The following is a 17,206-nucleotide window of genomic DNA, read 5'->3' as shown; positions in this document are numbered from 1 at the left end:
CCGTATGGGGCGATGTGTTGAATGATGAGCGTGATGATTAAGCAGATCAAAATTTATTCCGAATCTATGTCAGCAATCCGCGAGTGAGGAAAGCCAGTCAAAATGCAACAGGGATTCCCCTCACGTCACTATAAAAAAAAAATTATATATTGTCTTTGATGTTTAGTTCCTGTCGTAAATGGTAATACACCCTAAAATAGGGAATTTATTTTTAAATGAAGCATCACAAAGATGGCCACACAGCAACCATCCCTTGTTGGACCTTGACGAGTGTATTACAGTAATGCGCGGTTTACTATTCGAAATAGCTATTACGCTATGAATAGATTAAGGAAGATCGATGAGGAGTACCAATCTAGCAAAGTGTGTCAAAGTGCAGCAGAGTATTTAGATGTCGCAAGAGTATGGAGTTGATTTTAGGAAAGTTATTTCTCGAGATAAAGAACTATATTTAAAAGGTAGCCATTTCTAGAAGAAATATTCAACAGCGTTTACGTATATTGCATGTGTCTCAAAAGTTGATGGTTATTTTAGGGAGCGAGGTCATTAACAATAAAATAAACTGGAGATCAGTGTGATTAAAATTGGCTGAACAATAATAAACCCTAAAACCAAACAGGAACAGCTAAGAAATATAATGAACACGATTTAGAAAAAAACTCGACCCGAAAGCAGCCGTAAAAACAAAACGCGAATACGTACTGAAAAAGGGCGCCGTATTGCTCTCCGTAAAATCTGTTACAAAATAGCAGGACAATTTCTTTTTTATGGTGAAGATTACTGTGGCTAGATGATCACTTAATAACAACAGGTGACTTGTAACAATCATCCAGAAAGAAAAAAAATGTAAGAGAAAATAAAAACATTGTCAGCTGAAAATCCTTAACTACCATCAGAGTTAGACAAAAGCATCGGTATCTGGGGAGTAACTAAGACGCAGTTTTAGAGCAACAGCAACAGCAGGACGGGTAGGCTAGCCCGAAAAGAATTCGGCCCCATGTATTGCTCACAATAACAACAGATAATTGCCGTCTATACTACTAAAATAAGCCACTTGCAGACGTTACTATATTCCCAAGTTCAATGGTTTATAATCATAGTCCACCAACATCCCTTCGCAGACCAGCAGGCAAGTAACTTTGACTGCCAGTTCACTTGCACACCAAGACGAAAAACTCAGTGCTGTCGTTACGTAACTGATTCTGTGCGATTAACACTCCTGAACATTAGGTAGAAGAATATGTAGTGAAATGGCAACTCCTTGTTACACAAAAACGTGAAATAAAAGTAAGCCTTCAGTTAAGAAAGTAATGTGAGAATATTTAGTCTACACGCTTATCTTCTGAAAGGAAACCAACACTTTGCCACAGACAGGTCGAAACATGTCAATTTACAATCAATTCAAGCTCAGAACACCCTTTCTCAAATACAATTACGTGTATCAGAGACGCTGCATCCCATTAAACGTAATTTTTCGCAAATAAATTTCAGTCTCGGATGCAACAGGTAAGTGAGATTAGAAACAAAGTATATTTATGTGAAGCATGTTCCTTATAAGATAACGACAATGCAAGCCACTAACCGCAAGCCGTTGAGAAATTTTTGAGTTACATGACAAATTTAACAGGGTGCGCTTTCCAAGAGCAATCGCAAATTAATGTTGAAGTGTTTCGTACAAATTTTTGTAAACACCGAATATCCATTCAGTTCCTGCTTTTCCTCGAAGAGGTACATTGAAAAGTGTAAAATTTCAAAGAATAAGTTTTTAATAGTTCCGCAATAAATGTATTATAAGAGCAGTGAGATCGCAAGTATCAACTCAAGCAGTAGGCTTAATTTTTCAACGGTCTAAATAGAACTTTGTATATAAATCATGCAATCAGTTGAAGCAGGAACACAACTAAAATGTTTAATTTTAGCTAATTTTTCATATTTGTATAATATGAACAACACATCGTAAAACATGTGTACTTATTAAGACCAAAAATTCAAATCGGTCGAATCAAGCACCACACTTTTGCGTGAAACCACTTCTTTACATCATATTACGTTTTGAATGAATATGTTGAACACTTTCCTTAGTACAACTTCAGAATTATTTCAGTCTTTAGCAGTAGAGAAAAATGATCAGTAAGAAAAACTGCAAACAAACCGGATTTTGCAAGGGATTCTGGTTAATGAGATGAACAGTGAATGCAGTGTTTTTGTATGTTCTACTCCTCCATACGAAATCTACAGTTCCATAAATGGTCTTCGCCAATTTATCATAAAAGCACTATAAGCTAAAAACGATCATGATCATTTTCGCTCAAGCATGTGAATATTTCCAGTATTTATCTAACACGACTGACAAAACTGTGTAACTAAGGAAACTTGTCATTGTATATCAAAACACTAAAAATTCTTTATATTCGTCCTGAGAAGTCCAGTAAATATGGGCACAGACTATTCGTTATGCATTCGCAATTGATAAGAAGTCCTTGATGCTATTTTGTTTTAAAATTTCACTAACACAATACTGGCGTCAAAGCCAATATAACCCATACTGTATTCAAAACGACTGCAACTGGCCAAAATACCGATAGCTCAAGCAAACATTTTATAATGGAAAGGGACTATTTTCTTAGAAAAAAAAAACTGCTATACTGCAACATGAATCTACAGATTGAGAATAGTTATAAGAAGAATCAGCACCAGAACGAAGACTCGAAAACGAGCAAAAGTTAAAAATGGTTGTTGGAGTCTGTATCTGATATTAACTTATCACAGTAATAAACCATCAGCACGTAGTTCGTAGGAGGAATATTACACAACACCGTTATGATCTGTTTTAATTACTCTCAAATGACAGTAACACTAAAACAAGGTGGGGGAGGGAGAGGTGTTGTTGAAGAAGCTGTGTAGCGGTGTTGCGGAAAGTAGAAGTAAATCGACTAGCTGATTCACTGAATGCACCGCTTTTCCAGTTCGGCTGATCAGAGTGTGTGTGGGCGGGCTGGTGTTGTGTGTGGTTTAGTGGCACAACTTTCAGTGTGTAATCGTACATGCAGCTCAGCCACTGCCGAGAACGCTACAAATGTGTTGTCTCAGCGATATATTTAAAAAACCTGAACCACCCACGTAACAGACAAATAGGGAACCAGACGCGTGTCTGACTAAGAGGGAAATAGGCTCAAATGTCGGTCTTTTGTCAAAATTTTTCCTGAATTGTTAGTCGGTGCTTGACAGAACGTAACAATAACATTAACTGGAAAACCTGTTCCGATGTTCTACAAATACTGCAGAATTCTGGCACATGAAATACACAACGTCAAGTCCTCGTATGGGAGATACTCGAAGAACGCTCTTTCTCTGGCGTATGTAGCACTAGGACTTATCATGATGAAATTAGGGAAGTAACACAAGGAAAATTGTGATTAATAAAACTGAAGTATTTGAAATAAAATGCTATGTGGGCTCGTAATTTGCAAGAGTGTTACAAATGCAGAGGAAGTTTGAAACATTGCCTAACAGAAGATAGTTAAATATTTCGACAAGTTTATCAGAAACAGAGATGCGATAAGGTAACTCAAAAAATTTTATAAAACATAGGATGAGAAAAGATTAAAATATCGGTTCTTTCAGTCGCACGTCAGAAGTAAGTTTCTATGGAAAAGATTTCTGTAGCAGGAATCCTCTAACGTACACTTTAAGGTGGTTTGTGGAACAGAACTGGGTGTATGCATCTAGTTCACTCTGCAAGCCACTGTACAACGTGGCTGAGTGTAGTTCGTAGCAATGTGAGCAATTTTCTGCGCTATTCTGCATGAAAATGAATATAGGCGCCCGCAATGCCTGCACCTCCCTCCTCACCCTCCCCCATCCGGAATTTGGAGTACAGTTTTTATTCATTAGAGAAATTGAAGTGAGAGTCTCAACGACAAAATTAGTTCATGTGGCATGGTACGTTGCGATCTGACCATTTCATTTATATATGAGTCCTGTCCCCCATTCATCGCAGATAAATTTTTTGCCGTCGTTCGTGAGAATGTAGAAGCCAATTGGAAGTCTCTGCTGGAAAAGGACACGTTATCATTTGAGTTATACATTGCGGCGAAGTTACGGCTTGGAAAGATCGAAACAGTCGCAAAATTCATTAGCAACATTCGCTAAGACTCAAACGGTTTGGTTCATATATAAGGCTCTCCGGGAGAGAAAAAGAAGTACCGCGAAGTGGCCGCCCCAGCGCACGCAACGTAGCCAGTGAGTGCCGACGGCAGCTCATTAGGCAGTGATTTCGAAACCGAAAGCGGGCAGACGATCCGCTGAGCGGGCTGCGAGCGGGTTGCTAAATGCCGAGCCTCTAGATTAAGGGCACTTGAGGCAATCGGTGTGGGCGCTGGGGCTGGGGCCGCAGCCGGCCTGCCACAGCAGACGCGCAAATCCCATCTGGGCGGCGATAGCAGCCACAGCCGGCGACAAATGGCCTATTACGTCTCGTAAAGATAGGGCGCTGTCCACAGTGCCGGCCGTTTAACGCGCACGCCGCCGCGGACAGCGCGGGCCCACCGCCGTATCTCGGAATGTCCGTTTCACGTTGTTTTGTAAACACCGAAAGTTCCCGCTAACGCAGCTGTCGGGGGTGCGTTGACCAGGCCGGCTGTCTCAGCTAGCAAAGGCAAGGGAAGCGAGTTTACCTTCAACTGTCACTACGAAGCAACAGCGTGCTACAGATAATACTGCAAATTTATAATTACTGCGTGGTACGATTCGGGCCCAACGTGATGTCATGCCTGTTGGGTGTTTAGATCAGTTATGATTGGCGAGTAGCATTCCGTATCAACTCTTGACCGGCGCTACGGAGTCTCTGGGACTCCAGGAAAGTATGAAGTTGTAGAAACTTTCGTATTTGTTGATAAGGGAGCGTGCTCTGTTCGATACCTTCCTATGGTAGGGACGCACATCGCGTGCTCAGGCGACTGCAGTTGTTATCTAGACAACCATTGTAAACAACGGTCTTATGGAGTCCCCGGGATACCGCGGCGCAGTTAGTGTAATATTTTCAGTTTAGTGAGCATGTCGGCGATTGCAAAAAGAAGTTAACGTTACAGATCCTAACTTTGAGGAACGTGTATTAAGAAGGACTGAGGAATGTAATGCTGAGTTTTTAGATCCCGAGAACAACATTACCATCGAAAATAATATACCAAGTGACCACGAAACACCAAGTGAATTTTATGAGATGTAGGTTACTGAAATTGAAGACGAAACTTGTGTGTCAATGCACTGCAAATCTACAAGACCCCTAAATTTTACCTCTTTTTAGATGCGTTGTCAATATTTCATAGTGTTCCCATGGAAGTAAATGTATGCTCGTTTCTTATAGTTTAGGCCTTATCAAGTGTGTATTTGAAAAAAAAGTTTGTCAGTTTTTTTCTTGGGAAATAGATATAACAAAAAGACTATGCTTCTTTCGTAATAGCTTTAGTTTCAGATTTTTCCGCTCTAGTTTGTGGTGGTAAGGTTTATGGGATCAAACTGCGAAGGTCATCGGTCCCTCGGCTTACACACTACTTAATCTAACTTAAACTAACTTACGCTAGGGACAAAACACACACACACACACACACACACACACACACACACACACACACACACACACACACACACACTCGTACACCCATGCCCAAGGGAGGACTCTAACCTCCGACGGTGGGAGCTGCGCGAACCGTTGCAAGGCGCCGCCTTAGAGCGTACGGCTACCCAGCGCTGCACTCTTGTTTGTTTCTAAATTGGATGCAAATAAAAAAAATTGTTTCTTATACGTCTTTGATTACGTATATGTCCCGAAACAACAATAAAAAACATTACCAGCCACAATTCATTTCTTTTAAAGTCCCCAGGATTCCGCAATGCATTTAGTGTTAAAATTTCCGACCACGCAGGTTAACGGTTGGGTAGCCGAAGCCTTTTACAGCACACGCAGGTCACCGATGCTTGATAGGGAGTTCTGTTTTACAGTGCTTCCGAAACATCCGTAACTATTTTAACTTCATTGTATTGCATACTGCATTTTGATTGTTTTATTGTGATTCTTCGCGAGTTTCCTATCCCTTTCCAGATCTTGAGTTTCGCATATTACACTCAAATATTCCTTCGGACATACTCCAAAATTTGTTTTCTCTTAGAATTCTTCTCCAGAATTTTTCTTGAAACCCTCAGCAAGTGTCTCATTTTCCTTTTTCACTCTCTGGCAAATGACACGAAGTTATTTCTATGCTTTTATTCATTTCAGCGGTAATTTATGCACAATCTCTTTCACTTTTTTCTGTTTCGCTTATATCACTTACTACTATTGACTTTCGTAAAGGTGAAAAAAAATTACCGGTAATCGAAAGTGAATGTGAAGCTCTTATATACTGAACTACACTTCTACAAAATGTAGCTTCGCAGGCTAGTGAGGTTATTGGTACTGAAGACTGAAAAAAAATCATTTCCCTTAAACACAAAATCTTATTTAGAGAAATGTAATATAACGTTAAGACTTACCGGACGTACGCCGTGGCGAACATTAAACACATACTCGTACAAAGAAAAAAAATCTAAAAGTCAGTAATTTTTCAGGTTAAATTTATTACGGCCCGATTTTTTCAGGGGTAACCAATGGCACGCTGCATTTCTATCACATCGAACTTGTACCTAAACACGAAAATACAAAATGTGTGAAAATATTTTCGTAGTTTTGGTAAACAGAAGTTTGCACAGATAATAATCACGCTTTGCCACTGCCACTATTAAATATTCCTACATTAATAAGTAAAACTGAAATGAGTTATTTCTAATTACTTTTCCTTCATAGAAATGTCTACGTAACTTGACACACTTTTAACTGTTACTCTACTTCAGCGTTTGAAAATTCAAAAATACATGAAGCACCCTTCTTCCAGTACCAGATTTAACCTTTTAATTATTGGATTTTGTACGTTATAACAGCATTTTACCAAAGATACTCGTTCTACAGACGGCGATGCACCGACTTAGTAATGAGTCCCACGAACAAAGCGCCTATTAAAAATCTAATTCGGCCAAGACAAGTTGAACAAATACAAAACAACTAAGCACGTATGTGTACGTAAATGAATAGCCGTTCTGAAACACACTAAAATATCCGTCCGATCGAATCGGGGGAGCAGTACTGATGCTACACAAAATATGAGCAATTTAATTTGTAACGTCTCGTAATCACTGCTATACCAAATGCCTCTCTCTAATGTCAGCATACAAAACGTAAGACATTAAACCATGATGCATGTGAGTGTTATTCCGTAAACACTACATCCTGGTGAATTTTCTTGTCGAAAGACGAGAATGTGTACGGTGACAAAATACAATCACAGACGTTGTTGTTGTTGAGGACGACGACGTTTTCAGTCCTAAGAGCGGTTTGATGCAGCTCTCCACGATTGTCTACCCTGTGCAGACATCTCTAGATACCTACCGTAACATCAACTTTCTAAGCGCTGAAACCATATTTTATGTCCACCATAGGTTGTAGGAAATTTTTAACACATGACCTTAATCACATCAAGTATCACATTAATGGCCAGTTTCAGGGTGTGGCCACTTTCAAATTCCGCATCATCAAATATCAGCGAGCTGATACAAGGGAAAAAGGCAGTACTTTCTTTCACTTTGTCATACTTTGGAAATTACGACTGGTGTTACATTATTTACAGTTGGGTCAGTAAATTATGCCGTTGTATCAAACATTTATTAGCGATCTGCCCCTGCTTTGATCGGTTAGCATTGAGTACTTATGGCCGGCCGACTTGTTAGACGTAGTGATGATAAATTATACACAGAAACCTTTCTCGCGATTCGATCTACCAGTGAAAACCGAATCAAAATCCCAGCAGTACTTCCTGAGATTAGCCTTGACGTACAGACAGAAAAACGCGGTAGAGGACTTTATAACATTGATAGAGTTAATGCTAATTGAGAACTGACACTCGTTCACCTGATACACGTCGAAAATCTGCATAAAGTATAACAATGTTACAAAAGTGTTTCCTTTTTATCTGGTATGAGATCGTTGACATTTGACATGGCAAGAATTGAAAAGGGTTGCACGCCGAAACTAGCCAGTAATGTACATTTCCGACAATCTACGACTGACATAAAAAATGGTTTTTGCACTCTAAAATTACGCAGAGAGTGTGCAGTCGCACTTGAGGAAACTACATCCATCTGCCCCTGTTTTGCTGTATTCAAACCTTGGTCTCCCTCTACAATTTTTACGCTCCACAGTTCCCTTCATTAAAAAAAAAATCTATTCGTAAATGCATCAAGACGTGCCCATTCAGCCTATTCCTTCTCTTGGATCTCGTTGTGGTCCAAAGCTCTATTCTCCCCTATACGATTCGATGCCGCGTCATTAGGTATCCAGTCCACCGATGTAATCCTCAGCAGCATTCTCTTGTGGGATCTCACTTCAAATTCTATTCTCACCATGTCTGTACTGTTTACCACTGACATTGCACTTCTGTGGAAGGCTAACCTCCAGATAAATACAGTTCGAAAATATTTCCCAATATTTATATTCGATGTTAAGAATTGCCTCTTTTCAGAAACTTTTTCTTGCTGTTACATGCCTGCATTTTACATCCTTTGTACTACGGACATTGTCAGTTATTTTGCTGTCCATGCATGGACACGGATGCAGCGCCTGGAGGGAACTGACGGAGTGAGCGTGCAGTGCATTGCAGTGCAGTTGTGCTCCCCTGCGAGTGTGGGAGTGCAGGCAGGTTAAGAGGCGCGCGGTCTCGCAAATCGGCGGCGCAGGCGCGTCAAAGGCGACGGCGAATGTGTGCCGCGAGGCGAGGCGACGGCGTAATCAGCGACCCCGGCCGGGCCCCAATTACCCTCTCAGGGCAATTGCTAGGTAATGGCCGGCTGTGTCTGTAGCTGCGGCTGCGGCCGCCCTCGCTGCGCCGTGCGGCTGCCGCACGCCACGCCACGCCACGCCATGCCACGGCGTCGACCACCGCCGCCGCCGCCTAGGCCAAAAACTGCCCGCACTCGCGCCGCCGCCGGCGCTGCCGCGCACCGGCCACTTCGCGGCGTCCACAGGCTTTCGGCGGAAGCGCTCAGCACAGCCGACCGGCCAGATGTTCTACTCGCCGCTTTCGCAACCGGGCCTGTGGGGATTTTCCGTACGCATCCACGCTGATGGGTGACCAGCCCACCACGCTATGGGCTACGTGCCGTGTGCGGAGCTAGGCACTGCTGCAGATGCTCTGAACAGCAAGTTTTCTCTCAGTGGAAAAGAGGATCTACCAATCACAAGGCTTTGACAACGTTTAGCTCTGTTACTGCCGTACAGCGGCATCTCGACTAGCAACAATACACCTCATCCGTAAGTACTTTCAGTCGTGGTACTATTCCAGCAGGTATTGCACACTAATGGTTTACTTAAAACCGATACGGCCAACAGTTACAAATTCATCACTTAACTAATAGCCTACATTGTGATAGATAATTTCTATCACCCAGCAGAAACAAATAATAATAATAATAATACCGTGTGACTTCTAGGTACACGCACACTACCTCACTTTATCTATTTTGGTTCCCATTATTTCTACATACCGATCAATCCCAAATGGTTTACGCTATTATGAGGGGCTCACTTTAAAAACGGTATTTGCACAATCTAAGCCGGCCGCGGTGGCCGTGCGGTTCTAGGCGCTCCAGTCCGGAGCCACGCTGTTGCTACGGTCGCAGGTTCGAATCCTGCCTCGGGCATGAGTGTATGTGATGTCCTTAGGTTAGTTAGGTTTAAGTAGTTCTAAGTTCTAGGGGACTGATGACCACAGCAGTTGAGTCCCATAGTGCTCAGAGCCATTTGAACCATTTTGCACAATCTACAAAAATGTTATCACACTTTCAGAAGCACAAAGTTTTCTCGCGCGGGTGTACGGCAGCGAGAAGAAGAACGAAACAGCAGAGCTCTGTATAAAATATGCCATGGCAGCAACCATCTTCAATAACGCAAACTGTAGTGAAGCCACGTAATCCGACAGCGCATTGGGCACTATAATATACCGGGTCACCGATTCTTTACAAAAGCACTGGAAATAAAGAAAGACATATGTGACGCATGAAGTGCAGGTTCCACGATGATAACAAACAAAACTTTATCGTACAGGCAACACATTTCAAAAACAAGTAAAAAAAATTGTGTTGTACCGTAACAGCCAAGATGCTGACTACAGTTTCCGTGTTCTCCTTTCTTGTACAAAGTACAAGTGTTGAATACATCTGAAGAAAGCCCCTCATACGAAACAGTTTTGAAGGGCTGACGCTGTGTACGGCCTACATCTGCACAGTATTGTTGAAAGTAGGAGTGGGAGAATGTGGTTGGCAATGAATGAGATAAGCTGTCAACCCAAGGAATACAACGCAGTCACACAGAGCTGATGACGTGTTTCGTGGAAGACACATCATGGTAAAAGGACCAAACACAACGAGTGTCAACAAACGCTAGACAAAGTCCACATGTGATTCAGACGTCTTGAAATTGCGACGGGTGTATAAAAGAAAAATAAAGGAAAAAGAAAATTGGCACGTCACATAAATTTTACAACGCCTCACATAAATCATAGAACGCACAAGCACACTATTAATTTCCAACGCATCCGTCCTGGGGCTGAATGTAACGCAGCAAGGACAGAACACCACTACGCCATCAAGCTTCGCACACGCCGCGCCGTCGGCTTCGCTCAGCTTCCGCGCACCAGCACCGAACACACGAGCGCCATGTGTCACTACGAAAACAGCGCGCGCGACCTTTAAACGGCGGCGTCAGCCGGTCTTTCCGAAGCGTAAGGAAAAAAGGGAGAAGCCGAAAACGGCTGGCGGCACACGTGCGGAGTTGCGGCTTCCGTGGCGCGGCACGTGTCCGCCGAGGCATCTGTCGCCGTCGTCTCGAGTCTCACCTCTAGGCCTGGCGAACGACTTCATCGTTTTAATTCCCATGCTGCGGCTGTGCGTGTCCGGCTCATGCGATGCGTAGCTGCCGGTAGAGGTCGACGAGGTTGACCCACATGCCGGCCGTGGAGAGGTCCGCTCGGCAGCGCGCTCCGCGGCAGACTGGCGGCGCGGCGGCGGCTACCGCCAGCGCCCGCCCCCAGCCGCCGCCATGAATGGGCTGCAGCGCTCAGTACCTGGCGCCGCCGTGGGGAGGCGCGACGTAGCGCTGGCCGCACCACGCCGCGCCGGGCTGCAGCCCATTCAGATGTGCTGCGCCTTTGGGCCGCTGCCTTCCCGCTGCTCGCACTCCGCGGGGGAGCCTGCCGCCACTCACAGCGGACGTAAGGATGCGGTCATCCTTGCCGGGACTGCTCATTACAGGCGTACCACAACAGTCGCTTGTTGTTGCTGCTGCCACTGTTGCTGTTTGCGATAAAGGTGTACGGCGAAATACGGCGATGATTCATCTTTTGGGCCACCCATCATTCGTCTCAGTGGTCTGACGACTCACCAGTGCCAACCTCTTCATCTAAGAGTAGCAGTTGCACCCAACGTCCTCGATTATTTGTCAGATGTGAAACGCGACCGATGAAGAGTTCATGCAAGAGAATAACTAACGAGAACGTACAAAACTGGTACTGCTTTCGTGGCCACTTCTTGAGAAAGTGCCTGATGCCTTCTGTCTTGCGCTCTTAGGCCGATGTTTGTTCCATGATTTTTCTGACGTTTCTCCAGCACGAGTGACTGGCATTCTCAAACCTTCATCCTCCACTGCTGGTGGTGGACCGAGTTGAGCTCACGACTGCCAGTCTCTCGTGCTGAAGAAACGTCTCAAAAACCTTCAAATAAATGTCGGCTGAAGAACCCGAGACAGAGGCCAACAGGCAATTTGTGAAGTTTTATCAATGCCGGCTACTCGTGCTGCCAAAAACTTCAGAAAAATCATCGATCAAACGTCGGATACAGCGAACAAGTATTGAATCGAATTGGCGAAAAATGAAATTTATGGCACAGCTTGACTATAACAAGGAATCGTTTAATGAGACGAGTCCTGAGGCATCAAGGAATCGTCAGTTTGGTAATGGAAGTGGGTGGGAGGAGGGACACCAATACTCGAGTACAGGTAACAGACTGAAATGGATGTACATTACGGTGCGACGAAGAGGCTTGATTAGGATGGACTATCGCGGAGAACTGTATCAAACCAGACTTAAGACCACCACCACCACCACCACCACCACCACCACCACCGACGACGACGACGACGACGACGACGACGACGACGAACGTCAATCTCTGCCTACCCTTAGAGTTTTTACCTCCTACAACTTCCACAAGAATCACGGAAGCTATTTCTTGATGTCGTAATACATGTCCTATTCTGCCTTAGGTTACGTTTATGCTGCAACCTATGGGTAGAGGATAGGCGCGTTTCCATCTGCCACGAAGGACAATACTACACTCTAATCCAACCGCTGCTTCGAAGTTCTCCTTGATTTTGAAAAGTTCAGGCAAGCAGGAAGCTGATAACTACCATGGTACGAATGCGTATCAACCGTGATTCAACTCTTTCCTACCTACTTCCGATGAGCATCAAGGACATCCCTTTCTGCGTGTCAGAAGAAAAACAAAGAGGTGTAAACTGTTTGTTGTTTTCCTGCAGTTTCTTCAAAGCTCGATAAACTCATTTACTACGAAACATTCAGAAACGTAAGGTGTCCTTTCCAACAACTGCTTCTGTGTTGTTATGTGATGAATATCTTCAGATATACAAAGCCTCTTTTCTCACGCCCGGGTTCCCGGGTTCGATTCCCGGCGGGGTCAGGGATTTTCTCTGCCTCGTGATGGCTGGGTGTTGTGTGCTGTCCTTAGGTTAGCAATACTCTATCATGGTTCGCAGAAATGTATAGTGAGCAGTTTCTTTTGTAGAGTAACTGCATTTTCGCATTAACCTAATAATGAGACCTCTCTACGCAGGCAGTAGTGTTTGGTGTGGGTCTAGAAGATAATTTCTGGGGTGAGAACTACAACAGACAATTGTAAACAAATTCTTATTTCAGCTGTTTTTGAACGGACAACTATCTCGGACCAGTGGCATTACAATCTCTTCTTACTGAATAATATTAGGTGTAATAGTTTGTAGAAATTAGTTCCTTTCTATCTAATTTATCGTGTTGATTCAGTAAAATATCAGGACGAAAATCTACATGTGGTAAATGTAGTAACTACCGAACTGTGGATAAAAACTCATCGCATAATTTCGAAAGACCTCTAGACAGATTCTTCGAGGGAAAACAGAGCGACGTGATGCAGTTGAGACACGGGACTTGCACTCACAACGGAATGGTCCATGACATTTTGGAAGCAGGAAGCATACACAGAAACAAATGCACTGTCAAAATTGTAGCTGCTAAGGCGCACTGTGAGTACGTAAAAAAATTAAAGTTATTAATTTCTACCGCACGAAGAACCACTTATAACAGCAGTTTGTACAGCCCTTCATGCCCAGTGCGCGGATTGGCGGATAAGCGGACTCAGCCGTGACAAGAAGTCCAAATCACACACGTGAATTTTAAGCACATAAACCGTACCAAAAATGTTCATATAATAACCGTTTTGAGAAACTTGCAGTTCATATGGACAGCTATGATGGAAACTGACAGTGCAGAAAAGACGGAAGTTAAACAATTCTGTTCCACAAATAAATTTGAAGTGACAAAGAGCTGTTGCAAATTATATTGCCCGAGAATTTTCTGAAAAATGCTTTACACTGTTGAAATTTTTTTTTATCGAAGGGCTGAATCACACTATTAGTTCCTGGTGGAATCAGAATTATATACACACATCAAAAAAGTTTTGCATCACCCCAGTTCCCAGAACTTCTGAAGATAGACGTTGACTGGATATTTTATCACAGACACAGTCCCTTTGAGTGCTCAGAGATGTCACTAAACCCGCCCAAAGATTTCCAGTCATTCCACTAGGACGGAGGTACACGGCTCGTGTTGTCTGTTGTTCAACCATGCCTAGACAGTCAATACCGCGGTTCGATCGCATCCGCATGGTTACTTTGTGCCAGGAAGGGCTCTCAACAAGTGAAGTGTCCAGGCGTCTCTGAGTGAACCAAAGCGATATTGTTCGGACATGGAGGAAATACAGAGAGACAGGAACTGTCGATGACATGCCTCTCTCAGGCAGCTAAGGGCTACTACCTACAGACGATGGCTCGGAGGAACTCTGACAGCAACGCCACCATGTTGAATAATGCTTTTCGTGCACCCACAGGACGTCAAGTTACGACTCAAACTGTGCGCATGATGCGCAACTTCACTCCTAACGTTCATGGCGAGGTCCATCGCTGCAACAACGACACCATGCAGGGCGGTACAGATGGGCCCAGCAACATGCCGAATGGACCGCTCAGGATTGGCATCACGTTCTCTCCGCCGATGAGTGTCGCAAATGCCTTCAACCAGACAATCGGCGGAGAAGTGTATGGAAGCAACCCGGTCAAGCTGAACGCCTTAGACACACTGTCCAGCGTGTCCAGCAAGATGGAGTTCCCTTCTGTTTTGGGGTGGCATTATGTGGGATCGACGTACGCCGCTGGTGGCCATGGAAGGCGCCGTACGGTACGGGAAAGCCAACGTCCGACCAATAGTGCAACCATATCGGCAGCATATTGACGAGGCATTCGTCTTCATGGACGACAATTAGCGCCACCATCGTGCACATGACTTCCTTCAGGATAACGACATCGCTCGACTAGAGTGACCAGTATGTTCTCCAGACCTGAACTCTATCGAACATGCCTGGGATTGATTGAAAAGGGCTGTTTTTTGGACGACGTGACCTACCAACGCCGAATCGCCGTTGAGGAGTAGGACAATCTGGACCAACAGTGCCTTGATGAACTTGTGGATAGAATGCCACAACGAATACGGGCATGCATCAGTGCAAGAGGACGTGCTACTGGGTATTAGAGGTACTGTTATGTACAGCAGTCTGGACCACCCCCTCTGAAGATCTCGCTGTATGGTGGTCCAACAATCAATGTGTTGTTTTGATGAGCAATAAAAAGGGCGGAAATGATGTTTATGTTGATCTCTATTCCAATTTTCTGTACAGGATCCGGAATTCTCGGAACCGAGAGGATGCAGAACTTTTTTTGATGTGTGTGTATTTCGTTGTCCTCGTAATGACAGGGATGTCGTTATGTCCAGGCCAAAAGACCAACAAAAGCAAGACATTATTGCCCGCAAATGGTAAGAGGACATTACGGATATAAGATTGACCATTATTCTCTTCCATTTTTTCCAGATTTTTGCTAAGTCGCCGCGCGGAGTGGCTGCGCAGTTTGAGACGCCAAGTCAACGAATGCGTGGCCTCTCCTGCCGGAGATTCGCGTCCACTCTCGGGCGTGTGTGTTAGTTTAAGTAGTGTGTAAGTCTAGGGACCGATGACAGCAGTTTGGTTCCTTAGGAATTGACACACATTTGAACATTTGCTAAGTCGATAACAAGATTTTTGCAAGTAAACAGTTCTTTATTTTTTGTTTTTGGTCCTAATTTGCGTTGATGTTCGTGAAAACAGAGAGAAAGCTGTGGAAACAGTAATGCACTGATACTTACTACTGGCACTGTTGTACACGAATGTCATAGCAATATACGAATGTGATAGCAGTCATCGATTACACAAGCGATTCTCTCTCTCTCTCTCTCTCTCTCTCTCTCTCTCTCTCTCTCTCTCTCTCTCTCTCTCTCTCTCTCTTTCACTCGAAATGATAAATGGCTTTATACACAGCATCTTAGGAGATAACAAGAAGCTTCATTTTACGTCAGCTATGGATTTCTCTGTAGTATTATTTATTGACATCTCATCGACACGTTTACCTCAAGTAAACTCCGTAATTTTGCGACTTCCTTTTCCTTATAATTTCCTTAACCTGTTTAACCACGTCGGAGATCCCTGGAAATCAGTAATGTTCAGCTCATTTGAAATTCAGAGCGTCCCAGTGTCGTGAACCTACCTCGGTAATGGCGCATTGACTCTCACGAGCAGTGCGAGACCTTTCGAATAGTTTGTAATATTTCTCGTTATGCAGCCATCATATTCAGGCACCTGAAGCTCTTCTTAGAGCAGTTGAGGTGGCAGCAGTGGAAGATTACGTCATGTGGTGTGAGGTACCGATGACAGATGGTTTGTTCGGCACGGATATCGTGAGAAAGACCGCCTAGATTGTGGTCTTTCTCCGCGATCGGCTGCTGCTTTCTGAAGATGCATGCCAAATTTATAATCTTCTGTTATTAATGCTAAAGAAACTAAACAGTGAATATATTAGTATTTCATGTAAAAGTATCTCTCAACAGCAGGCTATCATTCCATTATTTCAAAAGCGTTAAATACCATCAGTATAAAAAAATAGAAAAATGAAAAGGCAGACGAAGCACTTCGGAAATCTTCGGATCGCGCCTTTGATGGCGGGCGAAGTGGTCCGGCTATAAGATCAGAGCTGGTTCGGCAGTGGCGGAGGACAGACGTGTTGTCTGCTGCGGTCGGTATCAGTTAAGACTTCATTAGCAATGTCTATGTGTAAATCAGAGCTGGTTCGGCAGCCTCGGGGGACAGACATGTTGTCTGCCGCGGTCGGTGTCAATTAAGATTTTATTAGCAATGTATGGTTATGTGGACATGTAATTGAGAACAGTATGATAGTAATCACGCAGATACGCAGTTCAGTGTTTTGTTCGTATGAAAGTGTGAAGATTGGAGATTATTTGTGACTCATAAAGTGGAATATAACTGTACAGTTTCTCGTATTCTGCTAATAAAAAGCGAGTGGCATCCAGTATGAACAAACTAATTGGCAATTTATTTATAAAGTCTCAGTTCCTCACTAAGAGTTTATTATAGACACAAGATAGCGGATTAACGACCTACGTGCTGCTTTCTTCGAAGAGTGGTGGAAGGAAATAGACACCTTACCCGTACTGCAATCTTGGTACAAGTGGGATCTGTGACACGTCATCTGTGGTAACACAGAGGAGGCATGAAGGAGAGCAATTTTCCACAGAAGGGTTTCGTCAAACGCACGTATATATCTCACCCGCTTCTCCCTGCCTCTTTTTCAATTTGCTCTAAGTTTTTCTTTCAGACTTTTGCGAGTTTCAGTTTGTCGCGCATTTAGTACTTTGTG

At 43.7% G+C, this 17,206-nt stretch overlaps 1 protein-coding gene across 3 annotated transcripts in view; it reads right to left on the bottom strand.

Moving 5' to 3' along the window:
- Positions 1-17,206, bottom strand: part of LOC124613864 (ETS-like protein pointed) — an 816,307-nt gene that overhangs the window by 214,972 nt on the left and 584,129 nt on the right. Inside the window, exon 1 of one of the 3 annotated variants that reach the window (XM_047142592.1) lies at positions 10,977-11,120. The exons of the other annotated variants lie outside the window; for them this stretch is intronic. Within the exon in view, the coding sequence (XP_046998548.1) occupies positions 10,977-11,016 (40 nt within the window). The 5' untranslated portion in view covers positions 11,017-11,120. Of the gene's footprint in view, positions 1-10,976; positions 11,121-17,206 lie in introns of those variants that run through there. 3 annotated transcript variants of the gene reach the window in all.

This window comes from Schistocerca americana, chromosome 4 (assembly GCF_021461395.2).
Source record: "Schistocerca americana isolate TAMUIC-IGC-003095 chromosome 4, iqSchAmer2.1, whole genome shotgun sequence".
Taxonomy (NCBI): Eukaryota; Metazoa; Arthropoda; class Insecta; order Orthoptera; family Acrididae; genus Schistocerca; species Schistocerca americana.
The sequence above is the reverse complement of the archived record's forward strand: the minus strand, read 5'-3'. Positions and strand labels throughout refer to the sequence as shown.